Source organism: Somniosus microcephalus, chromosome 8 (genome assembly GCF_052327205.1).
Source record: "Somniosus microcephalus isolate GS21.2 chromosome 8, FLI_Smic_1.0, whole genome shotgun sequence".
Taxonomy (NCBI): domain Eukaryota; kingdom Metazoa; phylum Chordata; class Chondrichthyes; order Squaliformes; family Somniosidae; genus Somniosus; species Somniosus microcephalus.
In genome coordinates this window covers 225,801,280-225,826,974 of record NC_140994.1, presented here as the reverse complement: position 1 = coordinate 225,826,974, position 25,695 = coordinate 225,801,280, and the positions used below count along the sequence as shown (strand labels likewise).

The following is a 25,695-nucleotide window of genomic DNA, read 5'->3' as shown; positions in this document are numbered from 1 at the left end:
GCAAACTGGTGTTGGTCAAGAGAGGCGGGAACACTGGCTTTGATGTGAGCCAGGACCAGTCTCTCGAAACACTTCATTATGATGGGTGTGAGTGCGACAGGTCGATAGTCGTTCAGGCACGTCACAGCCGTTTGTTTTGGCACAGGAATAATGGTAGCGGTCTTGAAGCATGTAGGGACTACTGCCTGGGCCAATGACAGATTGAAGATGGCGGTGAAGACATCAGCCAGCTGATCAGCACATTCCTTGAGTACCCGTCCAGGGATGCTATCCGGTCCAGCAGCCTTTCGTGTGTTCACTCCGCGTAGAACACCCCTTACGTCAGAGGTCGACAGAGTGAGCACCTGGTCTTCCGGGGGTGGCAAGGCTTTGGTAGCCGGCTCCCTGTTGTCCCTGTCGAAGCGAGCGTAGAAGTTGTTAAGCTCCTCCGGAAGGGAGGCATCGCTAACCGGGGGGCTGGTGTTTTTGCTCTTGTAGTCAGTGATGGACTGGATGCCTTGCCACATGCGCCGGGGGTCCGAGTTGTTGTGGAAATGATCCTCTATCCGCAGTGTCTGTTTCCTTTTGGCAGTCCTGATACCCTTTTTTAGGTTGGTCCTAGCTGCACTGTAAGCCACCGCGTCGCCAGATTTAAATGCTGCGTCGCGTGCTTTCAACAGCGAACGGACCTCTCCGTTCATCCAGGGTTTCTGGTTGAATAGTAGCCTTCAAAAGGGAATTGGATGAATACTTTGAAGGAGAAAAATTTGCAGGGATATAGGGGGAAAGAGCCGGGGAGTGGGACTAACTGGATTGCTCTTCGAAAGAGCTGGCGCAGACTCGATGGACCGAATGACCACCTTCTGTGCTGTACTATTCTATGATTGCAGTGCGAGTGGAATGGAGCAGAGTGGAGTAAAAGCTAATAGGAATGTGCTATTCTCTAGTGCAGTGATAACCTAAATGGAGCTTACCTCCTGACTTCAGTCCTGGCTTCTGCTGGTTTCAAGTATGATTATTAAACCAAGAGGTTTCTTGTTGTCTCTCATGTCATTAGACCAGTCACGCTCCCAGTGTCATTTGTCTCTAACTAAAGATATTAGTCCTGGTCTGTGAACTGGTGTTACTTTTTAAGTTCTAAAGGCATTTTGTAAATAAAGCTTAATGCTGAAGGGTGATGTACATTTTACAAAATTTACAGCTGACTAAAATCTGCATCAATACCCATTGCCAGCAAGAAGGGCTCCTTTCAAAGCTGTCATCCCTGATTAAATGACTGATCTGTGTTGGTGTTCCATTATGTAGGGTGGGGAGAAGATAAATGTGGGTGATAGTGAGTTTAGTTTGTTTTACTGCTGTGTGACCTTACAGAATTGATGTGCATCAGTATTATTTCATATTTTTCTGTAGGAAGCACGCCATTAGGAACCTATAAAAAGCTAATTGAATATTATAAGAATGGAGATCTGTCTTTCAAATATGTAAAAACATTCAACATGGATGAATATGTGGGTGAGTGTGGCGCAGTACGATTTTTAATTTATATATATTTTTAAAGTTCTGAATAAACTGACTTGGATCCTGAAACAAAAAGGTCTTTATTGTCTGTTTCTGTAATACGTGGCCTGGAAGCAGCCACCTGGTAGCATTGGTTTTGTCTTGCGTATCTTGGTGCACTGATGCAGTGTAGTTAGAAAGGAATTTTAGTGTCAGTGAGTAATTAGCTCTGGTCATGTTTCAGATACTACAAAAAGTTATCATTCAAATCATTCATTTTGGAAATATTTCATCTGCATTTTTTTTCCTGCAGACTACTTGCTAAAACTCATTGGAGACCGAAATGAGTTGGGGGGGGGGAAGTATGAAGTACTTTTATCATATGCCAGTGCCACCAGATCCTGCTAAAAACAAGTCTTCTCGGCAGTCACACTTAGTTGGGCCCAGCAGTTTTACTTTTGACTTTCAGTCAGCTGCATGAGATCCAATGTTCAGAAACTGGCAGGTCTTGTGTGATATTAAATACTGTATTTATTAATGTAGTGTGGTGTAAGCTGGATACATATCTGTTGCACAAATGCCACTGATGAAATGTAGCAGTTTGGCACTATTGTGCACTTTTGTTCATGCTGAATTTACTGAATAATTTCCATGAATATGGTATGGAGATTTTGTAAATCCCAATCTGAAGGGTAACATATCTCTTGGCCAACTGAGGGTCAGGACTCCCCTATAATAGATCAACTTTACCTTGATTGTATAGATATTTTTAGATAGCGAAGAAAATGTTGTCACACGCTTATAAAATTGATTACAGTGATAGCATGGCAGAGATATCAGTATGTAGTGCCACAGAATACTGGGATACAGCTTGGTCACACCTGTGCCACCCACACTGCTTTAGGGAGGTACTGAGCAGAGGCCTGGCACTTCCCAAAAGGGAGGGATGGAGATTAAAAGTTGTTCCCATGTTGCATTTGAACAGCTCGTTAAGGCTGACTTAAGAACAGCATTGCTGTAACTAACACATTCTGAAGTCCTCCATTGCTGCGAAGATGCATTCTCTTGTGGCAGAATTTGGTTGGGCTTGGTGCCGAAATTGGCTTTGAGATATTGCAAAATTCCAGCGCTCTGTCCATATTGTTTACTTGTGTTCTTTAGTAATGTGGGTGTAATACTGGAACGGTCATATCCATACAGTTTGAGGCTAGTGCATTTGATCAGTGGTTCTACTTAGTGACTGGTTGCAATACAGTATGTTGAACTTCCCTTGCAGGCCTTCCAAGGGACCATCCTGAGAGCTATCACTCTTTCATGTGGAGGAATTTCTTTAAGCACATTGACATCCTGGCTGAAAATACACACATTCTAGATGGGAATGCTCCTGACCTGGAGGCTGAGTGCAACGCTTTTGAGGAGAAAATGAAAGCAGCAGGAGGAATTGAACTGTTCATTGGCGGTACTGTGCAGTGACCTACTCAGGAGAATTAATATCCTCTTCCTATAGCTGGTGCTACTTACATGATTGATAGTTGTAATCTGGTTATATTACTTTTAAAAATAGTTTTTGGGGGTGTTCCTGTGATTGTCAAAGGGAGAATGTCTGTATTGAGAGAAATTAAATATTTTTCCACTCTTGGTATCCAGTGAAAAACATCAATTGCTCCTAGGTCAAAGGCAGCATGAGTTGGATGCAGAGTAATGCTTTCTTTATGTTGGCCCAACAATATGCCTTAATGCCAGCATTAGAGCATTCCCTACTGTGTGTGAGCGTGACATTGTTGTTTCCCTACGCAAGCCATCCTTGTGTGAGTGTGACATTGCTATTTGCCTACACCAGCCATCCTCTCTTTGACAGAAACGGAATTTAGCCCATGGTATTGTAAGCAGTTTTGTGCTAGGTTTAAAATTGCCCCAAATTCCTGGCACACAGGATTGGCCCCAGGTGATGCTGCCATTGAGCTCTGTTGAACTGTTACGCTTACATTTTGTTCAATTTTTTTTTTTGGCTTTGAATAGGTATTGGTCCAGATGGTCACGTTGCTTTCAATGAGCCAGGCTCCAGTCTGGTGTCTCGAACCAGAGTGAAGACATTGGCAATGGATACAATATTGGCCAATGCTAGATTCTTCGGTGGAGATTTGTCTAAAGTCCCTACCATGGCTCTGACTGTTGGAGTGGGGACTGTAATGGATGCTAGAGAGGTAAAAAAATGGCAATTAATTCGCATTGTTCCTTTTTTTTTAGAAAGCAGCCTGTTGGCATAGAATATTTAATGTACCAAATTTGCCTGTCGGGTATAGTCACATGTACCTTTTTGAGAGTTATGTTTATCAGCCTCTATCCTTGTTGCCTCTCTGAATAAGATTGTTCAGTTAGTGCTACAGTTTGGAATCCTGCTACAAATGCAAAACTGGATTTTCTTTTAGATCAAAGGCCTAGAAATTGGGTTGGTAGCGCCGGCGCCTAAAGAGACCTAGAATTGGGGTGATGCCCTATGTTGGGGCGGGCGCTATGAAGATAGCGACAACTCAGATATTGACTATACATTTAGCGCCTGCGCTAAGTGTTTGCGCGCGCCCGCGAGCGCAAGCAGTTCATGATGTAATTTCAGTGTGCAACGCCTTCTAGGAGCGCCTGAGCGCATATTGGGTGGCGCCCGGAGCCTTAGCGCCCAGCGCTATTAGTGACAGTTCGAGGGAAGGCTAACAGGCCCTTCTCGGAGTAGGGGGGCGCTATTTAAAGGGGACAGCTCTACTGCAGAATCTTCTGCCACTTGGCCTGCTCATTGCAATCGTTGCCAGAGAGAGTTGGCGAGCTAATGTGGAGCGGAGTTCTGGGATTTGAGCTTTACAGTACTTGGGACCTTCAAACCTGTCCGAAGCACTTGCAGCACTACACCTAAAAGCCTTTTGACCAACTGGCATCGGAATGAGAGCTTGTTTGGAGGGCGACGGCCTCATCGCCCAACACTGTGAAGAGGCAGAGAGAAGGCGGGAGAGAGGGCCGGGATTGGCCAGAAGGAGGAGGGCCAATGGAGGTTGGCCAATCCGACGGGAAGCTGCGAGGGTCTTTAGGCAGCAGGTGACAAGCCTTGACATGTCGGAGGAGCAGTGTTTGGGAAGGCTCCGATTCTGGAGGGACATTGTCACTGATCTGTGCCACCTGTTTGGTCATGATCTGCAGCCGCGTGAACGCTGCAGAACCTCTCTGTCTGTGATGGCTAAACTGACTGATGGCCTCCATTTTTATGCCAACGGATCCTTTCAGTCAGCCATTGGGGACATTGCGACTGTCGCTCAGGCTGCAGTCCACTGTTGCATCCGGCAAGTTACAGAAGCCCTTTATAGGCGAAGGCGTCAATTCATGACCTTCCCTCGGACCCTGCACAAGCAGGCGGAGGGCGCGCGGGGTGTCGCTTCTATTGCAGACTTCCCCATGGTGCAGGGGGCGAGTGACAGCACACACTTGGCTTTGAGGGCGCCATGCCATCATCCTTAGGACTTCTGCAACTGCAAGGGGTTGCACTCCCTCAACATGCAGCTGGTCGGTGACCACCGCCAAATCATCATGGCAGTCACCGCGCATTTCCCAGGGTGCAGCCACGATGCCTTTATCCTGCGGCTGACCTCAGTTTGTAACCTTTTTGAGGGGCTGCCTCGAAGACCAGGCTGGCTTACTGGGGACAAGGGCTATCCTCTCTGGCCATAGCTGATGACAACACTCCGTGTGGCCGACACCCCAGCAGAAGAGCTGATCAGCAGCGGCCATCAGGCGACCAGGCACAGTAAACAGCACACTATTGGTGTTGTCAAAAAGCGTCTCCAATGTGTGGAAGATTCGGTGGGATCCCTGCAGTACTCGCTGCAGCAAGTGGGACACATCGTCGTCGTTTGCTGCATGCTCCACAACTTGGCGATTCGACGCACACAGCCAATTCCAGCTGTCCCTCAACGACCAGCAGAGCAGGCGGAGGAGGAGGAGGATGAGGAGGAGGAAGAGCAGGCGGAGGAGGAAGAGCAGGAAGAGGAGGAGGAAGATGGAAGGGCTGCTGAAAGTGGAAGGGCCATACGTCAGAGGCTCATCTGGACTCGTGTCGAGACCCCTGTGGCGGAATGATGAGAGTCTTAACTCATGCGCACTTTGGATGTTTGAGGGCCTCTGAATGTCAGCATCACTGAAACTAGTCACATGCACCATGCCACATTGAAACTTCTGTTTATTGGCACAAAAGTCTTTCATTACAGCTAAACAACGTATTGTCAACAGAAACCATAACTTTCAAAATAACTGTGAACTGCTCGGCAAAGCCGCAAAACTCAACAAACCTTCTGCAAATATAACAACAGATGAGGGTGTCCTTGCAATTGGACAAACAAACGTCTCAGCACCTCACTCTACAACTGGCCCCTTGAGGGAGAACGACTTCTCTTTCGCGCCCGGCCCCTTCCCTCCCTGCTGCTCCGACGTAATTGAACCCCAGTGGCTGCCTCAAGGCTGGGGGACGCCTGCTGACTGTCTGGAAGCGCAGAAGCCCCTGAGGGACGGCCTGGCCGACCTCTGGGCTTGGAGGGTGCGGACGCAGGATGCTTGATGGGACCATGGCTGGAAGCAGTGTGGCCCGCAGGTGGTGGCAGCTGCAATGCAGGCGTCCCAGCGCTGGCATGTGCAGTGGTCTCCTGCTGAGAGAGGACACCTGCACCATGGTCGGCCGACACACTGGCTATCTGAGGGGAGCGGGTCGGCTCTACCGCCACAATCGCATGCTCCACTGATTGCTGGCCTTGTATGGGACTGGAAGGGCCCGGGGTGATCCTTACTGATGCAGAGAGGGTGGCTACAGTGAGAGATCGCGTTGCGTCAATCTGGCTGTGGAGGAGCCCAGCAAGTGACTGCGTGGCAACAGTGAGGACCTGTGTGCCAGGTGCCAGTGCTTCGGAGAAGGCCTGGACAGTTCTTCCCATTGCTTCGGACAAGCCAGGTGCTGACCGCTCCACTGCCTCGGACAAGCCCTGCACAGACCTTTCCAGGGATTGTCCGAAGCCCTGAACAGTCCTTTCCATAGCCGACTCAAAGCCGTGGACAGTCCTCTCCATTGTTGGGCTGAAGCCCTGGATAGTCCTGTCCATTGTTGCCCCGAAGCCCTGGATAGACCTGTCCATTGTTGCCCCGAAGTCCAACATACTCTTAGCCAATGAATCTATTGACTCAGGCATCTTCTCCACTGCAGCCATCAGCTCCGTGTGTCTGACCCGGGCCTGTTTGCTCATCTCAGCCAGGCGACGGACCTCATCTGCACTCTGTGCAGCAGTCATCACGACCTGCTTTGCCCTCCGGGGAGACGGTGGCCGAACTTGCCTATCCCCCGTGCGTTGCTGCATGCCGCTTGGTCCGGCAACTGGTTCATCCTCAGAGCATCCCCCCTCCCCCCCCCCCCCCCCCCCCCCCCCCCAGGGGACTACTATCCCCAGTCTGTAGATGTGTCAGCTCCCCGGATTCTGCAACGGCTGGTCTGGATTCCTCCTGGTCCTCGCCTCCGGTGGCACTGGCACTGGCAGCTTCAGCGCGTTGAGCCCGAGTTGGTGCTGCTTCATCTGAAAGTGGGAGGTGGAAGAGTGGCTTTAGCAAAAGGACAGCTTTGCTGAAAGGCATGCCAGATTGCGGCAAGGCTCTGACATGGCTGCACACTGAGGATGCATGCTGGCGGGGGGACCAAGTGGAAGGCAACAGGTGAAAATGGTGAGAGTCTTACCCTCGCTTTCGGTAATGGGGTCGGCAGATGCAGTGGTCACAGGACCAGACAGACGTCCTCCAAGTATCTGGTGCACTCTCTCCTCCAGATCCGTCAGAGTGACCACTTGTGGAGGTCCGCCACCGGTTCGATGCTGCTCCTTTTGGATCATGGCCAGTTTGGACTACAGGGGAAAGAAGGGGAAGTTCTGTAACATGAGGCCTTGAGAGATCATCGCATGCCCCCCATGGTGCAAGAGCCCTTACATGAGGCCTTGAGACATCTGTCCATGTGTGTGCCCAGAAAGGGCCATGGGTGCATGCTGACAGATGGCCATTGGGGCATCATTGCAGCAGGGTGCCCGAAGTCAGCTGCAGATGGAGGGAATCAGAAGATTGCTAAACCATCACTCACCCTAACGATCCGTGTGAGGCTGAATTAGCGCCTCAAGACCCTTTGGGGGCGATGCAACCCAATATCTCGCCAGGCAGCGATAACTTTCGTCTGGCTATAAACTTAGCGCTTCGCCAGTTCTAACGCCTCAAGCGAGGCTATACCCAATTTCTAGGCCATAGAATCTTACAGCACAGGAGGCCATTCGGCCCATTGTACTCTTTTGAAGAGCTACCCAGTTAGTTCCACTCCCCATAACCCTGCAAATTATTCATTTTCAAGTATATATCCAATTCCCTTTTGAAAGTTATTAATTGAATCTACTTCCACCACCATTTCAGGGAGTGCATTCCAGATCATCATAACTGTAAAAAAAATATTCTCACCTCCCCTCTGGTTCTCTTGCTGCCTAAATGGATTTTATATGAATGGAATTTCTTGTTTGGATTAATATTTGAATTTTTAACTGAACAAGTATTGGTCGAGATGGTCAGCGTCTGGCGTGTGTGTGAATGACAGAGAGGAGAGCGAGAGGTCCCATCAACTGCATTGTATTGAACTCTGGAGTAACATTGTTGTCCTGCACTATTTCTATGCCTCTCCTCCAGCCTTAGCACCCCCCTTTTTTGTTTCCTCCTTTTCTCCTCACAAAAAGAGCAAACTAATAATTTTTAACTGCTAGCTTTTCAGAATGATTAACATAAGAACATAAGAATTAGGAGCAGGAGTAGGCCACACAGCTCTTTGAGCCTGCTCCACCATTCAATAAGATCATGGCTGACCTTCAACCTCAGCTCCACTTTCCTGCCCGATCCCCATATCCCTTGAATCTCTAGAGTCCAAAAATCAATCTATCTCAGCCTTGAATATACTCAACGACTCAGCATCCACAGCCCTTTGGGGTAGAGAATTCCAAAGATTTACAACCCTCTGAGTGAAGAAATTCCTCCTCATCTCAGTCTTAAATGGCTGACCTCTTAACCTGAGACTATGCCCCCTAGTTCTAGACACTCCAGCCAGGGGAAACAACCTCTCAGCATCTACCCTGTCAATCCCCTTCAGAATCTTGTATGTTTCAATGAGATCACCTCTCATTCTTCTAAACTCCAGAGAGTATAGGCCCAATCTACTCAATCTCTCCTCATAGGACAACCCTCTTATCCCGGGGATCAATCTAGTGAACCTTCGTTGCACCACCTCTAAGGCAAGTATGTCCTTTCTCAGATAAGGAGACCAAAACTGCATAGTACTTCAGGTGTGGTCTCAACAAAGCTCTGTACAATTGTAGGAAGACTTCCATACTCTTGTACTCCAAATCCTTTGCAATAAAAGCCAACATGCCATTTGCCTTCCTAATTGCTTGCTGTACCTGCATGATAACTTTGTGTTTCCTGTACGTGGACACCTAAATCTCTCTGAATACCATCATTTAATAGTTTCTCACCATTTAAAAAATATTCTGTTTTTCTATTCTTCCTACCAAAGTGAATAACCTCACATTTCCCTACATTATATTCCATCTGTCAACTTATTGCCCACTCACTTAACCTGTTTGTATCCCTTGGCAGGCTCTTTGTAACCTCTTCACAGCTTACTTTCCCATCTAGCATTGTTTCATCAGCAAACTTGGATATATTGCACTCTGGTTGTGGTGATTGAAGGTCAATCATCACAGCCCCAGGATATTGCTGCAGGAGTTCTTCAAGGCAGTGTCCTAGGCCCAACCATCTTCAGCTGCTTCATCAATGACCTTCCCTCTAACATAAGGTCCGAAATGGGAATGTTCGCTGATGACTGCACAGTGTTCAGTGCCGTTCACAACTCCTCAGATAATGAAGCAGTCCATACCGGTCATTTTCCGGTTGGCAAACGGTAACTAGTGGGGTGCCACAGGGATCGGTGCTGGGGCCTCAACTATTTACAATCTACATTAATGACTTAGATAAAGGGACCAATTGTAATGTAGCCAAGTTTGCGGATGGTACAAAGATGGGTGGGAAAGCAAGTTGTGCAGAGGACTCAAAGAATCTGCAAAGGGATATAGACAGACTAAGTGAGTGGGCAAACATTTGGCAGATGCAGTATAATGTGGGAAAGTGCAAGGTTGTCCACTTTGGCAGGAAAAATAAAAAAGCAAATTATTATTTAAATGGAGAGAAATTACAAAATGCTACATTTCAGAGGGACCTGGGGTCTTTGTGCATGAAACACAAAAAGTTAGCATGCAGGTACAGCAAGTAATCAAAAAGGCAAATGGAATGTTGGCCTTTATTGCAAGGGGGTTGGAGTATAAAATCAGGGAAGGCCTTCTACAACTGTACAGGGTATTGATGAGACCACACGTTGAGTACTGCGTACAGCTTTGGTCTTCTTATTTAAGGAAGGATATACTTGCATTGGAGGCAGTTCAGACAATTCACTTGGTTGATTCCTGAGATGAGGGGGTTGACTTATGGAGAAAGGTTGGGCCTATACTCATTGGAATTTAGAAGAATGAGGGGTGATCTTATTGAAACGTATAAGATACTGAGGGGGCTCAACAATGTAGATGCAGAGAGGATGTTGCCCCTCATGGGGAAATCTAGAACTCTGGGGCATAGTTTCAGAATAAAGGGTCGCCCTTTTGGAAGTGAGATGAGGAGGAATTTCTTCTCTCGGTTGTAAATCTGTGGAATTCTCTGCCCCAGAGAGCCGTGGAGGCTGGGTCATTAAATATATTTAAGGTGGAGATAGACACATTTTTGCAAGATAAGGGAGTGAAGAGTTATGGGGAGTGGGCAGGGAAGTGGCTTTGAGCCCAAGATCAGCCATGATCTTATTGAATGGCGGAGCAGACTCGAGGGGCCAAGTGGCCTATTCCTGCTCCTATTTCTTATGCCCGCATGCAACAAGACCTGGACAACGTTCAGGCTTGGGCTGCTAAGTGGCAGGTAACATTCGCGCCACAGAAGTGCCAGGCAATAACTATCTCCAATAAGCGAGAGTCTAACCACCTCCCCTTGACATTCAACGGTATTACCATCGCCGAATCCCCCACCATCAACATCCTGGGGGTCACCATTGACCACAAAATACTGTGGCAACAAGAGCAGGTCAGAGGCTAGGTACTGTATTCTGCGGCGAATGTCTCGCCTCCTGACTCCCCAAAGCCTTTCCTGGCTTGTGCCTTGTAGATAGTGGAGTGTGATGGAATACTCTCCATTTGCCTGGATGAGTGCAGCTCCAACAACACTCAAGAAGCTCGACTCCATCCAGGACAAAGCAGCCCGCTTGATTGGCACCCCATCCACCACCTTAAACATTCACTCCCTCCACCATCGGCGTACCGTGACTGCAGTGTGTACCATCTACAAGATGCACTGCAGCAATTTGCCAAGACTTCTTCGGCAGCAACTCCCAAACCCGCGACCTCTTCCACCTAGAAGGACAAGGGCAGCAGGCGCATGGGAACACCACCACCTCCAAGTTCCCCTCCGAGCCACACACCATCCTGACTTAGTATATCACCGATCCTTCATCGTCGCTGGGTCAAAATCCTGGAACTCCCTCCCTAACAGCACTTCACCACACGGACTGCAGTGGTTCAAGAAGGTGGCTCACCAGCACCTTCTCAAGGGCAATTAGGGATGGGCAATAAATACTGGTCTTGCTAGTGACGCCCACATCCCATATGAATTTTTAAAAAATCGGGCCCATTGTAGGAATTGCCAAATTCCTATCTAAGAACTGAGGTCGACTCAGGCGATCAAACAAACAAGTTTTAATGCAGAACTAACGATTTTAAACAGTTTGTTGAGAATGATACAGGAGAACCACGAAAACAGGTCTTTTCTGGTCGGAGGCTCCACGAGGACTGCCAGGGCGGTCCCGTGGATGGCTTCATGATGTCATCACGTTTGTCCCGCGCTTGGGTGGTCACGTGATTAGCAGCATGACGTCATCGCGTTTACCCACTCTTTGCCGCAGTCTTAAAGGGACCGCGCCCCGTGCATGCAAACAGTATGTACAAACACAGAAATCACTAACAGACTGGTACAGGCTTAGTTTGGAGTAAAACCTCGTTAAAGGGAATTATGTACAGTTGCTCAAAGTCCCTCAGTGGCTCTGCCACATGCGCCCCCCCAGAATTCTCTTTAACGGAAAAAGTCAAACACTGAGGGGGTCTGACAAGCCTGTCAGAACGACTCCTGTACTCCCGAAGCAGAGGCTGCTGGACGGCTGGCGGACGAGCGGGCGATTGCACTTGATCCGTTGTGACGATGATGGGTGGCCGACCTTGTCTTGGCGGCTGTGCTGTCTCGATGGGGCGGTCGAGGTTCAAGTGTGCTGGCTTTAAACGGTCGACTGAAATGTGGTCCTGTTTACCACCGACGTCGACCTTGACGGTTTTGTCTCCTGCCTCTAACACCCGGAAAGGACCAATATACGAGGCCTTGAGCGGATCCCGATACGCATCGTGGCGGATGAAAACGTAATCGGCCTTTTTAAGCTCTGTGGGCACGTGCGATCACTGAAGCCCGTGGCGCGACGTGGGGACCGGCGCGAAACATCTGGCCACCTCCTGGTGACTGTTAAGCTGGCCTGACGCGGACCATGGCTCCGTCGGCATTGGCAGGAAATCCCCCGGGACTCGCAGCGGCTGACCATAAACCAACTCTGCAGAGGAAGAGTGAAGGTCTTCTTTGGGAGCCGTGCGAAGGCCCAACAGAACCCACGGTAGCTTGTCCGCCCATCCGGCGTCCTGGAGGCTGGCCCTCAGTGCGGCTTCCAGTGATCTGTGAAAAAGTTCGCAGAGGCCATTCGCTTGAGGGTGGTAGGCTGTAGTGTGGTGCAATTTGACGCCGAGTCCCTGAGCCACCGCATTCCATAGTTCAGAGGAAAACTGCGGCCCTCGATCCGAAGAAATGTCAGCGGGCACTCCAAAATGGGTGACCCAGGAAGAAATGAACGCCCTGGCCACGTCCGCCGAAGTAGTGGATGACAGGGGCACCGCTTCTGGCCATCTGGTGGTGCGTTCTACCATGGTCAGGATGTGAGAAAAACCATGGGAAGGTGGAAGTGGTCCTACCAGGTCCACATTGACGTGGTCAAAACGCCGCTCCGGAACCGTGAAGGTGGCCAATGGGGCCTTGATGTGGCGCTGCACCTTGGCCTTTTGGCAGACGACGCAGGTGTTGGCCCAGTCACGGACATCCTTATGCATGCCGTGCCAAACGAATTTAGCCGACGTGAGCTTCTGTGAGGCCTTCATCCCTGGGTGCGACAACCCATGTATGGCGTCGAAAACCTTGCGGCGCCAGGCGACCGGCACGACAGGGCGAGGGTCCTGTACGGAGACGTCTCACAGCAGCGTGGTACCTGCCGAATGGAACTCGACGTCGGCTAACTGGAGACTAGTGATGTTGGCTCGGTAAGTCTGAACTTCTGGGTCCGAGACTTGGTCCGCCGCCATGAGGGCGTAGTCGATGCCCAGATGGACTGCATTGACAGTCGCGCAGGAGAGGCAGTCTGCCACCAGGTTGTCCTTAGCGGCCACGTGCTGGATATCCGTAGTAAATTCGGATATGTAAGTCAGCTGACGCTGCTGTCGGGATGACGACGGTTCGGCGCTCTTGGCCATGGCAAAGGTGAGTGGCTTGTGGTCCATAAAAGCGGTGAAACAGGCACTGAAAATGGCAGATGGCCAGAAAAAGGGCTAGCAACTCCCGGTTGCAAGTGCTATAGGATCTTTCGTTCCGTCTAAGTTGTCGGTTGAAGAACGCCAACGGCTGCCACGTCCCATTCACCCATTGCTCCTGTACGGCGCCGATTGCGTAGTCTGATGCGTCGGTGGTGAGGGCGATGGAGCCTCCTGGTAATGGGTGTGCCAGCATGGTTGTGCTGGCTAAGGCGCTTTTGGTGTCGGCGAACGCTTGGTCCATGTCAACCGACCAGTCTACCGGGTCCTTGCCAGTCCTGCCCTTGAGGGCCTCGTACAGGGGCTGCATGAGCAGTGATGCCTTAGGCACGAAACGGCGATAAGTTTACCATGCCTAGGAATCCCTGAAGGGCCTTTATGTTCTGCGGGCGTGGAAAGGATGTCACCGCCTCTACCTTCGCTTGCAAAGGAACCGCCCCCTCTGCGGTGATGCGATGCCCCAGGAAATCGATTTGTTTCAGGCCAACCTGGCACTTAGCCGGGTTGATAATCAGGCCGTGTTGGCTGAGGCATCGAAACAGGGAGCGGAGGTGACAGAGATGTTCCTCTTTGGTGGCGCTGGCAATCAGAATGTCATCCAGATAGATGAAGATGAAGTTGAGGTCCCGCAGCACGGAATCCATCAGGCGCTGGAAAGCCTGGGCGGCGTTCTTTAAGCCAAACGGCATGCGCAGAAATTCGAAGAGGCCGAATGGGGTGATGACCGCGGTCTTCTGCACATCGTGTGGGTGCACTGGGGACCTGGTGGTAGCCCCGGACGAGGTCGACTTTGGAGAAGTTGCTTCCTGCCAAATGGGCAGAGAAATCTTGGATGTGGGGGGTCGGGTACCGATCTGGAGTGGTGGCGTCGTTCAGGCGTCGATAGTCGCCGCAAGGTCGCCATCCGCCGCCAGGCTTCGGAACGATATGAAGGGGTGAAGACCAGGGACTATTCGACCAGCGAATAATCCCTAAACGTTCCATGGTGGCGAACTCCGCCATTGCAACAGCCAGCTTGCCAGGATCCAGGGGCCGAGCTCGCGCGTAGACTGGGGGACCGTTGGTGGTGATGTGATGTTCCACACCATGTTTCGTGGCTGTGGAGGAGAACGTGGGTCTCGTCAGGTCAGGAAATTCTGCGAGCAGACGGGCGAACTCGTCGGGAGTCAGGAAAGCACAGGCGACCGTGCGTGACGTAGTGTTACTGCAGTAACGGGATGGAATTGAAGGTTGCCGCGTTGATCAACCGCCGGTTTTTCACATCGACCAGGAGGCTGTTGGCACACAGGAAATCCGCGCCGAGAATGGGTTGAGAAACCTTGGCCGTAATGAACTCCCAATGAAAACGTTGCCCCCCGAAGCAAACCTCCACACGCCGTCTGCCAAACGTCCGAATCGCTCCGCCATTGGCCGCTTGAAGGGCGAGGCCGTGCTTCCCTGCCTGAACATCGAGGGGGGGGAAGCTGGTAATATGCTGCACTGCTGGAGAGCATGTCGGTAATGAAAAGCAGCTTGCCCGCGTTGCCGATCGCCATGGCGGCCGCGGGGCGCCCATTAGACCCGTTCCTCATTATTCGCAGTAGTTTTTTTTCTTGGAGAAAGCTGCAGGGAGGACGGCACCGTCTTGCCTTCGCGCCGAACTGCGCGTAGTAGAAACAGAGCCCTGTTGACCGACGAGCTGTGGCGGCGTCTGTGGGGGAGGGGCGCCTCGTGGCGGCTTCTGCAGGGGATGGGCACCTCATGGCGGAGCAGTACTGCTGCGTGACCACGAATATTTTGTCTGCCTCTGCCGCGAGTGCCGCGCAGTCTTCTACCTTGGATCTGGCCAGGGCAGCTTGCACCTGCTCAGGCAGCTGGCTGAGGAATAGTTCCCGGAAAAGGAAGCATTCCGGTTCGGAGCTCAGGAGTGTGAGCATTCGGCTCATCAATTCCAAAGGCTTGGAGTCCCCCAGCCCAGGCCTGGCGAGCAATCGACGTGCGCACTCTGATTTAGTGAGCCCGAATACTTGCAGCAACCGCGCCTTGATGGTATCATACTTGCCCTCTGTTGGAGGGTTCATGAGGCTGATGATCTGCAAGGCGGTGGAGCTTTCGAGTGCCGAGACCACGTAGAGGTATTTAGTTTGATCTGCAACGATGCCTCTCACAGCGAACTGGGCTTCGACCTGGATGAACCACGAGGTTGCCTGCTGCTCCCAGAACTGTGGTAGCTTCAACGAAACGGCGTTGGCCCCCATGTAGTGTTCTTTTCGTGAAAAACGTTCGCAAAAGACGGGGTCACCAATGTAGGAATTGCCAAATTCCTATCTAAGAACTGAGGTCGACTCAGGCGATCAAACAAACAAGTTTTAATGCAGAACTAACGAGTTTAAACAGTTTGTCGAGATCGATACAGGAGAACCACGAAAATAGGTCTTTACTGGTCGGAGGCTCCATGAGGACTGCCAGGACGGTCCCGTGGATGGCGTCATGACGTCATCACGTTTCTCCCGCGCTTGGGTGGTCACGTGATTAGCGGCATGATGTCATCGAGTTTACCCGCGCTTTGCCGCAGTCTTAAAGGGACCGCGCCCCGTGCATGCAAACAGTATGTACAAACACAGAAATCACTAACAGACTGGTACAGGCTTAGGTTGGAGTAAAACCTCGTTAAAGGGAATTATAGAAACATAGAAACATAGAAGATAGGAGCAGGAGTAGGCCATTCGGCCCTTCGAGCCTGCTCCGCCATTCAATGAGATCATGGCTGATCATCCAAATTCAGTACCCTGTCCCTGCCTTCTCCCCATATCCCTAGATCCCTTTAGCCTTAAGAAATATATCCAACTCCTTTTTGAATATATTTAATGAACTGGCCTCCACCGCCCTCTGTGGCAGAGAATTCCACAGGTTCACCACTCTCTGGGTGAAGAAATTCCTCCTCATTTCAGTCCTAAATGGCTTACCCCTTATCCTTAGACTATGACCCCTGGTTCTGGACTCCCCGGCCATCATAAACATCCTTCCTGCATCTAGTCTGTCCAGGCCTGACAGAATTTTATAGGTTTCGATGAGATCCCCTCTCAATCTTCTAAACTCCAGTGAGTATAAGCCCAATCGACACAATCTCTCCTCATACGTCATTCCTGCCATCCCAGGTATCAGCCTGGTGAATCTTCGCTGCACTCCTTCCATGGCAAGAACGTCCTTCCTCAGGTAAGGTGACCAAAACTGCACACAATACTCAAGGTGCGGTCTCACCAAGGCCCTATACAACTGTAGCAAGACATCCTTGTTCCTGTACTCGAACCCTCTTGCTACGAAGGCCAACATACCATTTGCCTTCTTAACTGCCTGCTGCACCTGCATGCTTACCTTCAGCGACTGGTGCACAAGAACACCCAGGTCTCTTTGCACTTCCCCTTCTCCCAACCTATTGCCATTCAAATAATAATCTGCCTTCCTGTTTTTGCCACCAAAGTGGATAACCTCACATTTATCCACGTTATAGTGCATTTGCCATGTTTCTGCCCAATCACGTATGTACAGTTGCTCAAAGTCCCTCAGTGGCTCTGCCACACCATCATCTAAGTCATTAATGGGCCAGTAATTCCGGTCCCAACGCGTGAGTACGGACGGTGTACTCACGCGTGGGCCCGTTGGAAGTGCCGGATTTCAGCATGCACAGCGCATGCGCGGGAAACCGGCATTTCCTCTCCATCGAACCAAGGGGTTAAGAGGTCCAACGCGTGCGCGTTGAACTTCCTTCGTTTTGACAGGTTTGCGCGTGTGCAAGGGCCTGAACTTTTTAGAAATGAAAAAAGGAGGCGTAAGGAGTGGATTCTTGAAGGTAAGTGGTCTATTATTTAAAATTATTACATTTTTTCCACAGATTCATTGTTTATAAGGACTTTACAGTAAGGTAAGTTTATTTTTAGACCCGATTTCGTAAAAAATTATTTTTTTCAAAAATTTTATTAATTGTTTTAAATAGTTTTTTAAAGTTATTTATAGTTTATTTAATTATCGGGATGTTTTTTAAAATTTTAATTAAAGTTAAACTAGTCTTTTGGGCGCCCGTACTTTTCATGAGTTTGACAGTCTTTACTATCAAACTCATGAATGCGTTTCCCCTCCCCTGATTGGCTGCAGAATGCTCACCTGATCCCAGCCGGCACATCGCACTAACTACGCCGCTGGATCAGGCAAGCACATTGCGCCGACATCTGAACCGGGCCAGTGACAGGAAATGCAAGCAGGCCCGGGCTTCAGATGTCAGTGCGCAGGGTGAGTGCAGATCGAGGGCTTGCACGCGCGGCAAGCACCCGATCCTAATTTCTGGCCCAATATAGATCCTAAATAGCTGAGGCCCAAGCACTGATCCTTGCGGCACCCCAGTAGTTACAGCCTGCCAACCAGAAAATGACCCGTTTATCCCTACCCTGTTTTCTGTTCGTTAACCAATCCTCCATCCATCCATGCTAATATATTAACCCCAACCCCATGAGCCCTTATATGCGTAGCAACCTTTTATGTGGCACCTTATCGAATGCCTTTTGGAAATTCAAATATACTACATCCACTGGTTCCCCTTTCTCTACCCTGTTAATTACAACCTCAACAAACTCCAATAAATTTGTTAAACATGATTTCCCTTTCATAAAACCATGTTGACTCTGCCTAATCATATGATTTTCCAAGTGCCCTGTTACCACTTCCTTAACAATTGATTCCAGTGTTTTCCTGATGACTGATGTCAGGCTAACTGGCCTGTAGTTCTCCGTTTTCTCTCTTTCTCCTTTAATAGTGGGGTTACATTTGCTGCCTTCCAATCCGCTGGGACTGTTCTAGCATCTGGGGAATTTTTGAAGATCACAACCAATGCATCCACTATCTCTGCCATTATTGTCACTGTTATTTATGGAGGGTGCTCAATGTGTTTCCTTTTATTTCTGTAGGTGATGATTCTTATCACAGGAGCTCCTAAAGCCTTTGCTCTGTATAAAGCAATCGAAGATGGTGTAAACCACATGTGGACTGTGTCTGCTTTCCAGCAGCACCCTAAGACGCTCTTTGTGTGTGATGAAGATGCCACATTGGAACTCCGTGTAAAAACCGTCCAATATTTTAAAGGTAATTGATTCTTGCAAGAGTTCTCAGACTTCAATCACAATAACCTGTGCAATAACTAAACCCTTTGCTATTTAACCATTTTAAAAGGCTATCCAGTCTATTTTGAGAACAATGTTTTAATTGGTTGCATGTTTGCACTGATTTCTTCCTTTTACAGGCAATGAAACAGCCTGGAATTTTTATAAATTTCTTTATTCTCCATGTCTGTTAGGATAGGTCAATGTCAGACGGAGAGTGGATGTGTTAAGAGTGATCACAAGATGGATACAGATGAGGGAAGCCTTTTGGCCCACCTTGGCTCATCCATCCAGAATAAAAATCTTGCATTTTCCGCGTCATGTCATCTAACTGTCCCTTGAAATAGTCTAAAGTTTTCCCTTCCACTGCCCTGCTTGAAAGACCATTCCAAGTGTTGATCACTACATGTGAATAGGTTATTCCTAATGTCTGTTCGTAAACTATCTTTTCACCAGTTTTAATCTATGACCACTTGTTCTATTATCTTGGCCTACCTTGAATTAGTGCTCCGATTTAACCTTATCTATGTCGTTCAATGTCTTGTGTACTTCTTTAAAATTCCCTTTTTAGTCACCTCCTTTCAAAGATAATGAGCCTCAGTCTTTCCTCATAATCAACCCTTTGATGCTAGGGATTGTTCTTGTGGCTCTCTGCTGCACCGCCTCCACTGCTTGAATGTTTTTCTTGTGCTACGGAGACCTAAACTGAACACTGTACTCAAGGTATGGTCTGACCTGGGCACTGTACAGATTTAGCATGATAGCTTCCAATTGATGCCCAACTGACTAAGCAATGTGATTAAGCATTCTGTTTGATTTGCTTGTTGCTGTTTCATAGTGATCTGCCATGTTAAGTGCCAAATTTGTTCTTTTGCTTAAGTAATCCTCTCAAGATCTGATTCTCTCCTGTTTCCACATTGTAGTTATAGTCCAATCCTCAGTTCTTCTCTTATCAGTATCTCACTGTCGCTCTCCTTAGGATAAGTGTTTATTTTGTTGCATCTGAATTGGTGGTTAGTCTTGCCTGCAGCTTCAACTTTTATGGTTTGATTCCTCTTCAGTGGTGTCCTTTAGACAGGTTTTCTTGTCTAGTCAAATTGTTGTGTTCTTCAGTATGTGTTTACACTAGGTTTCAATTCTACACATTCTGTCACTAATCCCTTCCAGTCACTAAATGTTTTTGACTGTTGCACTATTTTGAGAATGTCTGGCACAGGGCTGCAAAACTGGCCTCATTCTCTGAGACAGACTGGGAAGTTTACCTTTGAGGATTGGATGGCTTCATTTGTAATCAGTGATCTTAATAAATGGAAGTGAAAGAGCTGACTGTTTAGTGCAGTGGGAGATTTTTGTTCGACCTAACCATGTGACAACTTTAAGCTGTGAAATTATAGGCTAATCACTTGTAGATTGCTTATATGGGGAGAGGGATATGAAAGAAAAAGTCCTGGTTAAAATTAAATGTTAAACTTGGAGTAACAGAAGTTTACAATTAAACCATAGTAATTTGGTTATTTTCTCGGAGTTGTAGTTTAATCCTCAGAATTAAATGAATATTTGTATTGTCTGTGTGGTTGTATATGCACATGCCTTTGTTACTTCTAGACTCGACTATTGCATAACTCTACTGGCTGACCTCCCACCTTACACTGTCCATAAACTTGAGCTCATCCAAAACTCTGCTGCCTGTATCTTGACTCGCACCAAGGCCCGTTCACCCATTTCTCCCCCTGCTCACAGTTCAGTAACGCCTCTTATCCTTGTTTCCAAAACCCTCCGTGGCCTTGCCCCTCCCTATCTCTGTAACCTCCTCCAGCCCTACAACCCTCCGAGATCTCTGTGCTCCTCCAATTCTGGCCTCTTGTGCATCCCTGATTTTTAACGCTCCACTATTGGTGACCATGTCTTCAGCTGCCTAGGCGCTAGCATTCCCTCCCTAAACCACTCTGCCTCTTTACTTCTCTCTCCTCCTTGAAGATGCTACTTAAAACTTACCTCTGACCAAGCTTTTGGTCATCTATCCTAATATCTCCTTTTGTGGCTCGCTGTCAAATTTTGTTTAATAATGTTCCTGTGAAGCGCCTTGGTATGTTTTACCACAATGCAAGTTGTTGTCTAACTTTTAAAATTTTGCTCCTATGCCCCTTTTGTTTTGCTTCTATCCCTTTCCCAGGTTTATTGCATTTTCACAATAAGCTTGTAGATCCATTGTACAGTATGAAGTAGTGCAGTGAAGATGACTTTTAGTTATACGAAATGAAGACCGTTGAGCTGCAGGACCTTCCATGTGAACCACTTCTTCTGGAAAAGTAATTGAAGGAAACTTAGCCCGACTCGTTACGAAATCTTAAGAATTATGACCCTTCCTCATACTTCTCTTATGTTGTCAATGAAAACTTCTCTTATTTTTGTGGAGAGGGCAGAAAGGGAGGGTATCTTAAGTCTGCTGATGGACTGAGAAATGAGCCTAGTTCATCTAAATTTTTCTGATCTGAGCATAAGCGTTTCATGAAAGGCAGTGGTGATGAGAATAAATTTCTTGACCTGTATGAAAATGTATACTTCTTAAACACTTCATTTTTGGGTTGTGGAAACTTGCAACTTACAGCTCAGATCTGGCTGCTCCCTATTTAGTATATTTTGAAATGTTTAACCAAATAGAATTAAAAAGCCATTCCTTTTATGATTTAAATTTGAGAAACCACTTACTAGATAGGATAAAGCCATGACAATTTAAGTTTTAAAAAAAATACAACTTTGTGCAGAAGTTATTGTGATGCACTCAGCACCTTCCTATTGTGGCCTGATTAGTGTCATTGTCTCTATTTCAATATATTGACTCTATTGGTAATGTACTCTACACCCTCTTCCAGTAGGTTTCATCTTCTCATTAAAAGTCACATTACAATGTTCCCTGAACTTACCCTTGCTTTTTAATAACTTCTGCTGATGCACTGCATATGGTGTGTTTAATGTGCAGGACTGAAAGAGACCGCTGCAGTCCATCTGGCTAGCAATGTTTGAAAACCACTTTCTACTGCCCTATGTCTCATACCTTGGTTGCTATTTCTGCCAAATATCCATCCAGCTCTCTCTAGCATTTACTCGTACTATATGTCTCCATTGCTTCCCTGGACATTCTGTTCCATATATTCACAAGTTTCTGTGTAAAGTAATTACATTTAAACTGTTGGACTTCCCTTTTCTGAGCTTGCTTTTGTGGCCACTTTGCAGAGTGTTTCCTGTGTCTGGAAGTCCCCAAATTTAAACGGAAGAGTATTTAACTACAATAGAGTGTTCAATGGAATATAGAACCTTCCTCACTCTGCTGTTTTGGGCATTTTTTTTTGTTCCAAGAGTTTGAAATGTGTTAAAGGGATGATGTTGCACTGTTAAGGTATTTTGAGCAGGCTACCGTCCATTAATAGTCTGGCATGTTCACTGCAGGGATAAGCTTAAGTGGATGCTTTGTCTGTTGTAAACAAAGCTGGTAAACTGACCAATACAAACAAAAATGTATAAGCCAAGCTGATGCAAGATATCAATTAAAGCCAGTTACTGGAGGCAGCTTTTATTGAAAGAAGCCTTATTGTCATCTTGCTTTTTGAAGAACAATAAAAAAATGTGTTGTCTTTCAACTTGAAAATAGGTCTATTATTTTCCACTGTCGTTTACTCTGTGTAATCATTTTGTGTTGAGCCATTCAACAATAGGTTCTCTTTATCCCATACTATAATGCAGAACCTGATGCATTATAGTTACTTGAATTAATGGTTGATTAAAAAAATAATAGAATTAGGATTTCATTGTATTATACACTATTTAAAAGGCAGCTATAATTTAGTATTTCAGTCTAGCAATATTCTTAAACCAATTAATTGGCAACTAGGCAAAAAGACTTCTAGATACAAATATTAAGGAAATCAGGACCCAGAAGTTACAGGACACTGTAGAAAATGATGCATTTATATAGCACCTTCAACACAGTAAATGTTCCAAGACACTTCACAGGAGCGTTATCAAACAAAATTTGACACCGAGCCACAAGGAGATACTAGGACAGGAAAGAGGTTTTAAGGAGCATCTTAAAGGATGAACGAGGTGGAGAGGCAATTCCAGTGCTTAGGGCCTAGTCAGCTGAAGGCATGGCTGCCAATGATAGTTCGATTTAAAATTGGGGATGTGCAAGAGGCTAGAATTGGAGGAGTGCAGAGATCTTGTAGGGCTGGAGAAGATTACAGAGCTAGGGAGAGGGTGAGGCCATAGAGGGATTTGAAAGCCAGGATGAGAATTTTAAAATCTAGGCCTTGCCAGACCGGGAGCCAATGTAGGTCAGTGAGCACAGGGGTGATGGGAGAACGGGACTTAGTGTGAGTTAGGATAAGGGCATCAGTGTTTTGGATGAGTTCAAGTTTATGGAGGGTGGAAGATATGAGGCCGACCAGGGGAGCATTGCAACAGTCAAGTCTAGATGTGACAAAGGCATGGATGTGTGTTTCAGCAGCAGATGAGCAGAGACAGGTGATGTTAAGTAGGTGGTCTTGGTGCTGGAGCGGATATGTGGTCAGGAGCTCATCTGTCAAATAGGATGGCAGGTTTGTGAATGGTCTGGATCGGCCTAGACAGTGACCAGGGAGAAGGATGACTTTGGTGTCTAGGGAACAGTTTGTGGTGGGGACTGAAGACCATGGCTTTGGTCTTCCCAATATTGAGTTGTAGGTAATTTCTGCTCATCCAGGACTGGATGTCGGACAAGCAGCGTGGCAAATCAGACAGTGGAGGGGTTGAGAGAGGTGGTGGTGAGGTAGAACTGGGTGGTGTTGGCATATATGCTGTGTTTTCGGATGAGGGGCAGCATGTAGATGAGAAATAAGGGGGTGCCAATGAAAGATCCTTGGGGGACTCTAGAGGTAACGGTGCGGGAGTGGGAAGAGAAACCATTGCAGGTGATTCTCTGGTTATGACTGGATGGATAAGAATGGAACCAGGTGAGGGCAGTCCCACGCAGCTGGATGACGGAGGAGAGGTGTTGGAAGAGGATGGTGTGGTTAACCATGTCAAAGGTTGCAGACAGGTTGCGAACGATGAGGAGGGATAGTTTACCACGGTCACAGGACGTCATTTGTGACTTTGAAAAGGGTGGTTTCAGTGCTGTGGCAGGGGCGGAATCCTGATTGGAGGGGTTCAAACATGGAGTTGTGGGATAGGTGGGCATGGATTTCGGAGGTGACAGCACGTTCAAGGACTTTGGAGAGGAAGGGGAGGTTGGAGATGGGACGATAGTTTGCAAGGACAGAGGTCAAAGGTGAGTTTTTTGAGGAGGGGGTGATTATATCAGATTTGAAATTGGGGTTGGGGGGCTGGAACCATTAACAATATCGGCTAACCATGTCTGAGTCCTCTGCCAAGAAGGAAAGTTGGGTGGTCAGCAGATTGGTGGGAATAGAATCGAGGAAGCAGGAGGTGGGTCTCCTGGACAAGATGAGCTCCGAGGGCATATGGGGAGATGGGAGAGAAACTAGAGAAAGGTGAGTTCAGGGCTCGGGCAGGGGGAAACCTTTGGGGGAAGTCTGACTTGGTGGGCTAGGGGAAGTGAGGGAAGCAGCTGAGGCAACTAACCAGATGATCTCAATCTTAGTGACAAAGAAGTCCATGAGCTCCTTGCACTTAAACAAAAACTTCTTATTTTTAATAAGAATGACCGTGTACCTTTGTTGACCCAGACAAACCGTTGCTGAAATATTCGTCCGGTTAACAAAAATGTCATTAACAAATTCAGCTGATCAGTTTAGTTCAACATAGGAGAAAACCGGTAACATTATAACTACATTACTCAAAACATATAGGCCTAGAGTTTGCGCTAGTTTTATTTGCGCAATCTGGGTGAAATTGGCCAAGCCAGTGCAAAAGATTGTGGATACGCGAACCACGTCAAGCGTAAATCGAGTTTCTGCAATCTTTAACACTGGTTTAAAAAATGTTGCGCTGGAAGCTGGTCCTGCCTGCAAAACTGGCCACGCCCCCCTGATCAAAATAATGAGGATGCGCGTTTCCACTGCTTGCACCCGTCTGTAGTCATTGAGTGTCGTCAAATTGTGCTCTCTTTTTTCGGTGTACAAGCATCAACCAGCACCCGTGGTCGTGTGATTCCAGTCTTTTTGCAGTGACCAGCAATCATTTCCGCAAAGTACAGGCTTACAGATAATTCATTTAAATTGAGCCATATACATTGGCAAAATAGTTATAGTGTAATATAGTCATTATTTACACTATCATAACCATTATATTGCAAGGAGTTTCCGCTTTGTTTAATTTTTTGAGTTATAATCGAGAGTTTAAAATGGTGCACTTTCTTACCATCCCTCTCATCTTTAAAATGATGGAGGAGGAGAGAGCTGCGGAGGCTCTGTGAAGGAAGAGCCATACATATTCAGAAAAATACACCATCCTATGGACAGAATTCTGACTTTATTAAACATGACAAACTGGGTTTGAAAATCTAAAAGCCTCAATAATCTGAGCTGTAAACACCATACAGGCTTTTGAGATAAGATCAGTTGTTGACACTGAAACAATAGCCCTATTGAAGCAGAGGATTAGAGCTTCCAGAAAGTCTGAGCTTTGGAGGGAACACAATGGAATGACCGGTTAAAAGTGTCATAAACCAACACTTTGGAAAGAAACACAAAGATTAAAGAAACGTGGCTTTGTAAAAATGACATCAAGTAAAAGAAACACCTGACATCAAATGAAACACGGCAGGCAATAACAATTACATTGTTTTTGTGTTAAACTTGGAACACCTAGGAGACACGAAGTCTGTAATACAACCAACTGAGGTAGCTAAGAAGACAATAAAATACCCGGTTGAAGTGTTTTTAATTTACATGTAAAAAGATACAAACAGAAGTCCTTCGTAAGAATGGCACCAAATAGAACCACTGCTGTTATATTGTTTTTATGATAAGTTTTGAACACCTACACAGCAGACATAATTCTGCAAGCTAACAGCTGAACTGACAGTAAGAGTAGAAAGAAGTCAACAGAAAAATGACTAGAGATAATTAGCTTACATCAGCAGAAAACTTCAAAGGATATACCACTGCAGAAAGGGTATAAATATAGAACTTTCAAATGGGAAGATAGAATTAGCTGGAAGGGGCAAAGCGATTCTCAGCTTCAGAGGCTCTGTAAGCCTACAACTCTTTGAGTCTCAGGTAATCAAAAGGTATTTGATTTTGGTGGCTATCCTGGAATATGGACTAAGAAATGTAAAAATGTATAAGGAT

General features: G+C 47.3%; 1 protein-coding gene across 1 annotated transcript in view; it reads left to right on the top strand.

The window, feature by feature from the left end:
- Positions 1–22,044, top strand: part of LOC147114124 (glucosamine-6-phosphate deaminase 1) — a 28,247-nt gene extending 6,203 nt beyond the window's left edge. Inside the window, exons 3-7 of the mRNA XM_085995740.1 lie at positions 1,390–1,491; positions 2,753–2,935; positions 3,496–3,680; positions 18,215–18,389; positions 20,580–22,044. Of these exons, the coding sequence (XP_085851866.1) occupies positions 1,390–1,491; positions 2,753–2,935; positions 3,496–3,680; positions 18,215–18,389; positions 20,580–20,632 (698 nt within the window). The 3' untranslated portion in view covers positions 20,633–22,044. The remainder of the gene's footprint in view (positions 1–1,389; positions 1,492–2,752; positions 2,936–3,495; positions 3,681–18,214; positions 18,390–20,579) is intronic.
- The last annotated feature ends 3,651 nt before the right edge of the window (positions 22,045–25,695 follow it).